This window comes from Coturnix japonica, chromosome 2, assembly GCF_001577835.2.
Source record: "Coturnix japonica isolate 7356 chromosome 2, Coturnix japonica 2.1, whole genome shotgun sequence".
Taxonomy (NCBI): Eukaryota; Metazoa; Chordata; class Aves; order Galliformes; family Phasianidae; genus Coturnix; species Coturnix japonica.
The window spans coordinates 14,925,081-14,937,195 of record NC_029517.1 but is presented as its reverse complement, the minus strand read 5'-3'; the positions used below and the strand labels follow the sequence as shown (position 1 = coordinate 14,937,195).

At 40.8% G+C, this 12,115-nt stretch overlaps 1 protein-coding gene across 1 annotated transcript in view; it reads left to right on the top strand.

The window, feature by feature from the left end:
• GPR158 (G protein-coupled receptor 158) overlaps positions 1–10,622 on the top strand; it is a 165,006-nt gene extending 154,384 nt beyond the window's left edge. Inside the window, exons 9-11 of the mRNA XM_015853313.2 lie at positions 2,140–2,245; positions 4,553–4,699; positions 5,067–10,622. Of these exons, the coding sequence (XP_015708799.1) occupies positions 2,140–2,245; positions 4,553–4,699; positions 5,067–6,509 (1,696 nt within the window). The 3' untranslated portion in view covers positions 6,510–10,622. The remainder of the gene's footprint in view (positions 1–2,139; positions 2,246–4,552; positions 4,700–5,066) is intronic.
• The last annotated feature ends 1,493 nt before the right edge of the window (positions 10,623–12,115 follow it).

Below are 12,115 nucleotides of genomic sequence, written 5' to 3'. Positions count from 1 at the left end.
TGAAGAAGGCACGGAAGGACTAGATCTTTCCCATTATCTGTTCTTTCAGCCTGGGGTCTGCTGATTTTGTTCCCCCTTCTTTTTATTTTTATTTTTTAATGTACATTTTGTATTGCTTCCCTTTCTGCTACATGCTGTTTTGCTAAAGAAACAATTTGCATTTTTTTTTGTAGATAGGAATGAACAAAATGCACTGGAAATACAGAGACCCTCCTGAGATGATGTACATTTCCATATATACAAGTCTTAACTGAGTTTCAAGTTCACTTTACATGCATTTTTTCTTGCTTCTGTCTTCTCTGCCAAGTTCTGCAAGGAGCTGAAGGAGCTGCAGTGTAAGATGTACATTTATATGACATATCTGAATAGTCATGAAAGCACTGTAGTCTTGAAGTACATGTACTATTATGTTGCAGCCATCCAGTCTGAAAACTCCTGAAGCTCATAGAAGATTAATGTGAGCACCAAATAAAACCTTGAATTGCTTATGTTTGTTCTTTAGAAGTGTGATTCCCATTCCAGAAACAGGGTTCTTGATTACCTTCTGATCAGCATAGTATTACTTTTCTGCATTGCACTTCCTCTTATATTACCGAGAAAAATTTTGATGGAAAAATCTCATTTGAATAGAAACTCTGTCTCTATAATAATAGGCACAGAGCTTTGTTAGTAATAGTTTGCTCACATGCCAGTAGCCCATTGTATTGGCCCTTCCTATGATTTTCTGTGATTATTCTTAATCCATCTGCCTTAGCCCTTCTCTGTCCTTGTATTCTCTGCCATAAACAACCCACTCTTTTGCTACTTTCTTATTACTGTTGGTCCCGATTTTGCTACATCTGTATTCAAATCTGGTATTTCTGATATCATAACCAAGGTAATCACAGCCTTGTAGACTATTGCCAATACAGTTACATCAGGACTGCTGGCCTCACAAGTTCTGCTCACTCAAGGGCCTACAGCACTCCCTTAATTACCTGAGAAGCTTGGCTGTCTTTAAGATGATGCCCTGCCATCCCTCCGGCACTATGTGTAGCTTTTTGCTTTGCTGTTTGTTATATCCAGCAGTCTCTTGTGTCATCACTGATAGCTCTTGTGTTCAGATAGCTGAACCCTTGGCCTGAGCCTTATCATCTGCCTGCACACCTTAGCAGCAACAGCTGTATTGTCAGAAAGAAGAATTTAAAACATTTTATTGTATTCATGAAACACCGTATTTTCAAAGTAATAAACAAGAAACGATTAATATATTATTGTGGCATATAAGCCAATTTTTAATGCCAGACTATTTCTGCTAACAAAAGCTTCTGCAAAATATGCATCTGTGATCTTCGGTAAGCTGCAAATCTCATTTTGATGTGAATGATTTATATAAACCTGCAGATTACAAGCCAGTGCTACATCCATTCATCCATTGCACTGCTTACCGTTTATATCTTTGGGAGCTCACTAAAGCAGAAAAGCCAAGCTGCTCTAACTGCAGTGCTTGCTCTACCACTCTTTTAGAAAGCTCAGCAAGGAACTGCTTCATTTGTGAAATTCAGCCACCCATTTCCTAGTGTTTGCAGGACTCTTGGGCCATGAATGGTCCTGAAATCAACACCATTTCTTTGCTCCCCCCTGAAATGCAGGTTAGTTCTGGTCTCTCTTTTTTGGCTTATCAGCCACACTCTGTAGCTGCAATCTCTGGACATCCCCTATTTACAAAGTGCACTACAAATTATCATAGTACATGTGCTTACTTAACCTAAAATCAGCAGTTCAGATCCTTAATGCAAACTGCCATAACTCAGTTCATGCCAAAGACTATTTACATTACCTGGAAAAAAAAAACCAAACACAGCTAAATAGAGTGAGAACACTGAACTGAGCAATGACTCAAAGATATGCTGTTACTTTTATACTTTGTTTTGGCTTGTGTTGTTGTTGTTTTTGTGGTTTTTTCCTGAATTGTTCTGAATTTGTGGTATATAGGTAGAGCATGTGAATATAATGAATGGTTAGTCTGTATGAAATCACTGCAAAACAAAACCAGTTGTGCTTGGCCTTTCAATGAAAAGAAACCTAAGGAACATTCAAAATGTCAAATCGAATGCACTGGACAAAAGACAGTGAATTGCAACACAATTCTTTTTTCAGATTCATTCTTGCTTCAAGACTTCAGTCTGACTGGATGCTGATGCTGTTCTTTGCACACACGCACTTGACTGTGACAGTCACTGTTGGGCTACTACTGATCCCCAAGGTATTCTGTTCTTTTTCTTTTGTCAAGACCAGGAAGATAATTTTGTCACGCATAAACATTCTGTATAAAAGTAGCAAGCAGCTGGTAGAAAAGAAAGATGTAAATTTGGCTGTGATGCCTAAAATTATATCAGTATTTTTTTTCTTTTATAAACTCTCACACATTTTGAAAGGTTCTTTCTTTCAGTTTCCAAAATTCCATAGATTCAAAGGACTGTGATTTTCAATTTAAACTAAACAAATAGATTTGATTCATACAAGAAGGAAAAGATCTCGCCTAACAATCCCTATTTCAGATGTTTGCTTGACTGGGCCACTGGCAGTGTTACCTGAGATCAAAGAGTTTGGGTGAAGGCCTAGGGTGGACCATTAAATAAAAGTGAGATCAGGAATTTAGACAAGACATGAGATGGAGTAAATGGACCTAAACTCAGCAGTTGTCACTGTGTGGAGGTTTCACCCTGATGAGCAGCTGGGCTCCATCACACAGCTCTGTCACTCCCCCTCCTCAACGGGAAGAAAATAGGATGAAAAAGTGCTCAGGGGTTGAGATAAGAACAGGGAGATTCACCATTTATCATCATAGGTAAAACAGACTCAGCATAGAAAGATTAACTTATTACTTATTACTAGATCAGAGCGACAAGAAGCTAAAAGTAAACAAAACAGACTAAATGGGATGTTACATAGGGGATCAAGGAAAGGGGGCTGTGATCGGTCTATGACACTTCGTCTTGCCACTCCTCCATGGTCGCCCTGGCCCTGAGCCATCCCTCACACAGGATGCCATCCTTCCTGAACTGGCCCTATATGGGCTTCCCACTGGCTGCAGCCCTCCAGGCACTGCTCCAACATGGCTCTGTACCATGGAGGCCACCCTTCAGGCACTGCTCCACATGGGTCCCCACAGGCAGCAGCTCCCCCAGCCCTCCTGCCCCACTGCAGGCTCCTCCCCATGGACTGCAGCATGGGAACATCACAGTCCTGCATACCACGAATAGTCTGTCTATGCTATGGTGCCAGCAGCAGGGAGAAATGATGAATATGTGCAGAACACAAGAAGATGCAGATGACAGGATGAGGGAAGAGAACAGAATGAGCTTTGGGCACCACTGCACAGCTTTCAGAACAAAATGACAATACATCAGTCAGCTCCACCTGTCTCTCACACCGGTCTGTAGGATCTGAATGTAGGTTTCTTCTTGTGCAGTGCTCCAGGAAAACAAGTGACTTTATAATGGCTCTTGAAATGACTTGTAACATTAATCAAAAGGTCAGTAATCAAAGGGAACAGTAATGGTGAAAGTTGCAGAGAAGGAACAGTGCTAAAATGTTCAAGTTAGTGCCCTTTTCAGGTTAATGTAGGTGCTGTTTCTGTCTTTTCCTGATTTTCTGACAAACTCTCAAAAATGCATATATTGAACATTCGCAACCAGAGGAAGCACTGATGCAGCCTCAACACTGCAAAGCCCTGTTTTTTTAATGACTCTACCAGTCTTTAATAATAGATTAATTTTCTGGTTTTTGTCCATTAACTTAATTACATGTTTTCAGAGATGCCTTCCCAGACTAGCCTAGAAAATCTGTTAACCTTTCTGAAACTGACTCAGAACTAAGGATCTGTGTTTCCATTTTCAGTTCATTATCTCTGTACTTTCCTTCCAGCACCCCAAAGAATTCAGGGAGTGAAGGGAAGATTCACAAGGTTTAGTTCCATTCATAAAGTCCTGAGGCAGATGACTACAATGGCAACAGAATCACAGATGAGTGATTCCATGTGAATAAAATCCATGTGAATAAAAAAATAGCTGACACAACCCCTCTTTCCAGTGCTTAATATTAATTTTTTTTCTTTTAATTTTTTGTCAGTTTGTCTATTCATTTTCAGGGTCAGGATCCAAAACAGGAGAATCACTTTCAGCGGGATTATTCAAGTGCATGAAATACGGAATGTAGTCATATGATTTTAGCAGCCTGGTTGGAAATACTGAAAGTGTATTCCCAAAAACCTGCCATACAAGCTATTGTGAATGCAGTGTTAAAAGACACAAGTAAGCGGCAGAACAAGTACAAAGGAATTTTCTAATGCAAATTTCTGAACCCTTGGTTAGTGGTTAATCCGCCATTAATATTAGTTCTTCCATACAGTACTGATTTTCTACAGGACACTAGTGACACCAGTGATGCCTATAGGTAGTGAGTTTAGAAAATCATACTAAATCCATTGTGATCAACTCTATAATGAAAACTATTGTAAAGTTTTACTGTACACTAATAGCAACGTCTTTCTTCTGAATGCTTACTGCAGTTTTCACATTCAAGCAATAACCCAAGAGATGATATAGCTACAGAAGCTTATGAAGATGAACTTGATATGGGTCGATCTGGATCCTATCTGAACAGCAGTATCAATTCAGCATGGAGCGAACATAGTTTGGATCCTGAAGATATTCGGGTATATACAACTCACTCAAATATCATTTATTTTCAAAAGCATTTCTTCTGTGTTGGTAAATTCTGAATCAGGTTGAATGGTTTTTGCAGATACCAAATGAAACAGGTCAGCTTAAGTCTCTCAGTGATTATGTTTACGGGTCATGTGAAATGTCCTGGAAAGAAGTGACCAGCCTAAGGAGAAGCTGCATTACTAGTTGCAGTAAAAGTCATGCTGGAGGCTGAGGAGTCTTAATGTGGAAAAAAATGGAGAAATGGCATATGCAAGAATTCGTAAAAAAAGTGAGATAAGATTAATGTCATTTTTAGGGGTGCCTGTTTGGCTTTGCTCTGTTCATTCTATTTCTGCTATGTACTTTGCTTTACAGGATGAGTTGAAGAAACTGTATGCCCAGCTTGAAATCTATAAAAGGAAAAAGATGATTGCTAATAACCCACATCTCCAGAAAAAAAGATGCTCTAAAAAGGGCTTGGGACGCTCGATAATGAGGCGTATTACAGAAATCCCTGAGACAGTGACTAGGCAGTGCTCCAGGGATGAGAAGGACCTGATGGAGCACAGTGCTGTGAAAAACACGGCTACACTGAAAAAAACTCCACAAGATTCCACAAGTTCTGCAAAGCCAAAAGAAGAGACTTTGAAAAACAGAGTCTTCTCATTGAAGAAATCCCACAGCACTTACGATCATGTCAGAGATCAAACAGGAGAGCCCAATAGCATGACAACAGAAAGCACAGAAGTTACAGCTGCTGAGAATTCACTTCTGGATTCCTTAACTGGTAACAATTTAACCAAAAAAGCTGAAAAAGTTGAAGCGGTTTCCACTGAATCAGTCCCTTTGGTGTGCAAATCACTAAGTGCACATAACTTAAGTGCAGATAAGAAGCCTCTGCATCCAAGAACATCTGTGTTACAGAAATCCCTCAGTGTTATTGCTAGTGCCAAGGAAAAGACTCTGGGACTAACGGGTAAAACGCAAAGTCTAGAAGAAAGCGCTAAATCTCAGAAATCTCAGCAGAAAGGGAAGGAAGGCAGCAAAAAGCACTCAGCCACCGACAAAGGGGAGCACAAGGATTCTCACCGAAAGAACTCTACCCAATCTGAGGAGACAAAGAAAACCCATAAATCTGGCATTATGAAGCAGCAAAGGGTTAGTCAAACACCTGCAAATCCAGACACAGGTCCAGGTAAGTCTCTGCACAAGGACACTTTCGACATAGGCGAAGTTTGTCCTTGGGAGATCTATGACCAAACTCCTGGTCCTGTGCCTTCTGACTCTAAGATTCAAAAACACGTGTCTATTGCTTCCTCAGAAGCAGAGAAAAATCACCCTTCCCAGCCGAAGGGGAAATCTCATCATAAGCAGAAAACGCCTGAGGGCTACCAACAGTCAAATCAACAGAGCCCACAGAAGTTGGAGGCGGGCACTCGGGAGGTGCAAGAGCAGCACATTTTTGAGAATGATAAAAAACAGTTGAATTCCAAATCTCAGGGCTCCCCTGGGCTGAAGCGCGAGAGCGTTAACAGATATGCACCCAATGTTTGTGGGGGGGAGCACGAGGAGCTGCAACAGAAAGCAGCAGAAAGTGTCAGTAAATTGGTGGAACAGAAAAAGATTGCCTCATCTGAGGGAAACGTGCTTTCTGACTCCCGTAAGCCAAGTGGTTTCTCGCAGCAACCTTTAGCATCTCGAGCTGAAGTCTGCCCTTGGGAGTTTGACACACCAGATTTACCAAATGCAGAAAGAAGTGTAGCTTTATCGAACACCTCTGCTATAAGTGCAAATAAAACAGCAACACCTCGAAAATAAGAGGCTTTCGGGCTGAGGAAAGTAGCAACACTGAGAAAAAAGACAACAGGAAAGACAAAAGGAACTTAGGCCAAAAGGATCTGAAAATTCCTAAGGAGCATCACTTAAATCAAAGGAATCAGCACAAGTAGGAATTAAGCAAAGCAAATTATTATTATTGTTATTTTTTATTTGTTGAGTGCCAACAATGTGATCAGCAGTGCCCAGAATGCGGTCCCTGCTCCAAGGATTTTACTGTGTCATTGAGAGAAACTTGCCTTTGTGAAATCATTTCTCCTTTAAAAGAAAAATAAACAAAGCACCAAAAGTTGGTAACAAACGCACACTGTAAATCTTAACAGAATTAATTCTGAATGTCACGGCTGGCTTTAACTTGCCCTTGGGACTTTATGGATCCAACAGAAGTAGGGCGTAGAAAATGTCCTGATGGCAGGAAGGAGTATCAATGAGCAGCTCTTAAAACGACGACTTTTCACTCTGCGTATTTAATCTCGATAGCACTGCTAACTCAATGCATCCCAAAAACACATTTTATATAACGGTTGCTCTCATTTTCTTATTACTGTGTGTTAAGTACATTGTTGTGTCTCATATTAAAGCATTCCAGATTGTATAATTTTTGCAAATACCTTTGATATTATGTGACACAACAACACATTTATGCAATCTGCAGATACTTTCTTCTTATCGCAACTTAAAATACCTGCTAGAGACTTTTTGTTTATATATAGAATTACAGTAATCTTTCACTGGCTATGGAAGCGGTAACTCTCATTGGGAAATTCCTTTGGGGTTTGGGATTTTGTTTTTCTTTCCTGTGATTTATATAGTGACATTTCTTGTTTTACTCTCTGTTATTTAAATTTATAGTTTGATACTGTATTATTCAGGGGTTTTATACACAGCAAGTTACTTGTTATGCACTTCCCTGTTAATGCTCATAGACTTTGTTATTAGTGGAAATCCAGTCGTCTTAGCTGCATATTCTGGTAAGTCTTAGGACAACTTATCTGTTGTTTGTTACAAATTGCAAAACATAATCTGAACAAACCAGAATACCAACTCTAAACATCCGTGAGGGTGATCTTGTTCAGTATTTCATACTGAGCATATCCTGCTACGTGAGACAGGCAAGAATGACAACGGATATACCCCAGAAATGATGACCTGATTTACTAAAACTGGACAACTCTGGGAAATTTATCAGCTAGCTAACAACAGTTTACTGTTTATCTCTGTTGGCAAACCTCCTTCAGAATCTGGCTTTTGGAGATGCACAAGTGGGGAGAGAAGTCCGAAGTATTACTCTTCCCCATATAGGCAGTGGCAAGAGACAGTAGGAATGAAAATGGTGGGCATCTCTCCCCCACTCTCCAAATGCTTTTTTTTTTTTTTTTTTTTTTTTTAAGTTACACATACATGTATGGAAACAGTTACTATTTAATAGAGCGCTGATTTTCAGTAATGGCTACAGCCATCATCTTGCATTTGAGCTTAATTCGAAGATGGCCCGTTTACACCTATGAGTCTTGGTGCAAAAACACTCACAATACACCACTGGGGCCTAAGAGGTATCATAGAGAATCTGTGTACCACTAATAATAAAAATTAGGTTCCGCCCCTACCCATCTAAATTTAGTACCAGTGAAGTGCTATTCAATGGAATTGGCTGTACAAAGAGTACTCCACAATAAAGACAGCTCAGTCCTAAAGAACTTGTGCAATTTGAGAGAAGTGATGGGATTCAGTGGAAGATGAAATGAGGATGATTGAACAGAACGTGTTGTTTAGTATATATATATATATAAAATATATATATAAAATAGATATTTATATATGTTTAATATATATTTAACATGTCATATCTAATGCACACATGCACATACACGTATGTAGTATAAACTGATTTTTGTGGCATCATAGAAAAAGTGGCTTAAGATAAAGCGTGATGGTTGGAGGGACTTAGATAAGGAGGACATTTTTTTGTCCTTTGAAAAAGACAGGAGAATATGGGCATGTCTACACTGACAGATAGGACAGGTCTTCCTACTGCCTCTTCTAAGCCTAAACCTGGAACATACAGATGCTGAGCCAGCTGGAAACAAGTCAGCTCAGGTCTCGGTGCTGTCTGAACACATCTGAACACTCATAAATTCTGTCAAGGCTCAGAGCTTCTGAGCTCCAGGTTATGGTGGCCAAACTGCCACAACCAGGCAAGGTGGAATGGCACCTAGTTCCACCATGGGGACATGCCCCCTGGGCAGTCCTGCATCTCCCAACCTTCATTTCTAGGGTGTAGTTACGGCCTAGATCTGGTCTCTGCCTTCAACACACGTCTTCTTGCCAGGACCCTGATTTGGCCAACTGTGCACATGTTTTGCCCGCTCAGTGCCGGTGGTGTTGCATGTGCAGCCCAAATCCAGCCTGCTACTTACTTTGCAAAAGGACTGAGTTCAGATCTCACATGCCCAAATTCCCCTTTCCCCATCCCAGGCATTCACAGAACAACTTCAGCAGGATTTGATCAGCTGGAACAGTTCCCTGTACACTTCCCTGCATGGGAAGAAATCCATCCTGGGAATGCTTTCAAAGAGTCCTGCAGGTGCAGGACTGATGCTCCCCAGAGAGATGCACATCTTAAACTTGCTGAGCATGGTGACCATACTCGTGAGTGGAGGTGGTTGGTGTGAGCTGGGAAGGTGGACAGCTTATGGCAGGCTGTCCTTACAAACAGAAGGCAGCGCTTTGTTGGAGCCAGGCATTGAGGTTAGAAGTGGGCATCTATAAGAGGGTCATGAAAGGAGACTTTGGTACATCCTCACTGTCTCTTTGAGGCAGACATTCACAAGGAGCAGGTGCCAGTCTTGACGCCTGTACTTGTCCTGCCCTCCCTCCTTTACCTGGAGGAGGCTGCTGCTTGTAGTACAGTGCAGCATCTGGGGGGCACTTGCCCCAGCTGTGTCCATTGCAGCACTGAGCCCTTCATGTATGGCTGTGTCTGAGCCACCACTCTGTCTACGATTCCTTGTTCATTTTATTTTTCCTTTCTTTTGAAAGACAACCTCATTGGAAATGCAGAAGCAAAGCGCACTCCTTAGTTGGGTTAACTCAGCCCAGCTGCACCGGCCACAGCAGAATGAAGGCTGGTTGACCAGTGAAAGCACTCGCTTGTGTGTTCTGGTTTGGTTTTGTTTTCTTTTATCCTGACCCCTTCCTTCACTTCTTAAAAAATGGCTGTTGCGGTTCTTTAGGCTTGTTGTGGTCATACATCCTGACTGATACAATTGGAGAACTTTCCTTCAGAAAGCAACAAAGCTTTAGCACCTGATATCCAGGCTACAGATTCAATTGATACTTTAGATTATTTTGCACTTAAGAAAGAGGGGCCAAACTTCACTCGACTACTATATTTCACTATGATGCTGCTAGAAACACTGCTTAATGAAGACATACTAAGTTAGACATAAATAATGTTCTGTATTTCATAGATTTTTCTCCACCAGCACATATTGGCTAGATTGCTTAGTTGTCTTTTTCTGGAGTTTCATTGTCATTACTCAGCCAAGAGAAGTGTGACTCTAGAATTAAGATATTTTCTAGCAGATCTGTTAAGAGAAGAGGTAATGAACACTAAGGTCACAAACATTTGCTAGGTTGTCCTTTTGAATGCATGTGCAAGCTGCATTTCTCCTTTATTTCTAAGCCATGGTTTATAAATAAATTTATACCAACGTTATTAGACTTGTATAATTTATGCAAGATTATACGCTTCAAAATAAAAATCAGTACACACCTATCATCAGCTTTGGTGGCATCATAGGCCTGAAACCAGACAATACTTTTATATTTGCTCTCCTTAGGCTTTTGCATGCTTATGACAACAGGCAGGCCTGAGAAAACACTGCCTTTTGACTTTTAACATTTTAGCTACTCCAAGCTGTAGAGTACATAAAGCTGTAAGTCTCTTCACTTTATAATGTGATTCTTATAACGATGTTATCTGGCTACCAACAGCATCCACCATGAAATACTTGATAGATTTATGTTGTAATGTGTTGCAGCATGTAAATAATGTAACTTCTCTGCAATAAAGCACATTTATATGAAATCTGTCTACAGCCTTTTGGGTTGTGAATTTTCTGAATTTGTTACTGATAACTAAACTAATAAGGCATCAAAAGCTGAAAGTGAGTTTTACAGCAAGAATGGTCTGATCACAGCACAAAAGATTAGGAAATAGATGGTATTTCATGATGTCCTTGTAGAAGTCTGTAGGCCACCTGTGTGGTGTGTCTGCATGGGTGGATTCCTCATCTAATGTGTATAGATAAATGTAAACCATATAGAAAGGTAAAGATGATCAGAGACGGAATGGCTGCTGTGTGAGCAGTGACTAGATCAACTGCAGCTTGTTTAACATGGAAGAGAGATGACTGAGATAGCGATGAGGCCTACAAACAATCACAAATGGTCTGAAGGTGATTAGGAAATTGATATTTGCTGATTTTTATTATCCAGGAATTACAGAACACCCATGGTGACCATCATGCAGCAGTTTAAAACAAATGAAGTCTTCCACATATGCCATAATTGTGAAGCTCATTTTCACAAGTTGCTGTGGATACCACGAGTTCAAAAAGCATTGGGCAGGCCAAAGAGGAATCCATCAAGATGCTTCAAAACAGAGGATAAAAACCCTTAATATGCAGGTTGTTGAAGATTGTATAGGTGCCATGGTTTCTTTCCATGATCATCTACTACTGGATATGGGGCTATGTGAGCCTTTATTTTAGCACAGCCTTTATATGTTCTTATTTTTGTGTAAATATAGATAGATAGATATTTTCAGATATCACACCATTTTTAATTAATGTCCCAAAGTCCTGGGCAGGGTGGGCTGTCCTGTAGCAGACTGCTTTCAGTAAGTTGGGCTACAGAGCTCCTGAGGTGTTACCTGAATGACCCTATTGTCCTATGGATGGTGTTCACAACTAGAACATGTTCTCTATATTACTCTTTTGAAAGCTTCCAGGTGGACACCCCTGACAGCTTTCACCCCCACCTTAGGTTGTTGGGCTGCTTATGAGGGTGGATAGTGATAGGACAAGGGGGAATGGTTTTAAACTGAGACAGGGGAGGCCTAGGTTAGATACTAGGAGGAAGTTTTTCACACAGAGGGTGGTGATGCACTGGAACAGGTTACCCAGAGAAGTTGTGGATGCTCCATCCCTGGAGGCATTCAAGGCCAGGCTGGATGTGTCTCTGGGCAGCCTGGTCTGGTGGTTGGTGACACTGCACATAGCAGGGGGGGTTGAAACTGGATGATCATTATGGTCCTTTTAATCCCAGGCCATTCTATGATTCTTAGGGTTCAGATCATGCAGTCACTTAAACAAACAGTTCACTGTGTACAGCTAGTATGGTTGGAGGACACTTTGCTCTTCTTCTGAACCCCGCAGCTCAGAACCAATGGGAAGAGTCACAACAAATAGTGACAATATTAACAAAAAAAGTAACATTGAGCAGTTTCAGATGCGTACTGGGTGATAACTGATCATTTCCCTCAGTGAGGCAGGCCTTCGTCATGTTGTGGTATTCAATCTTCT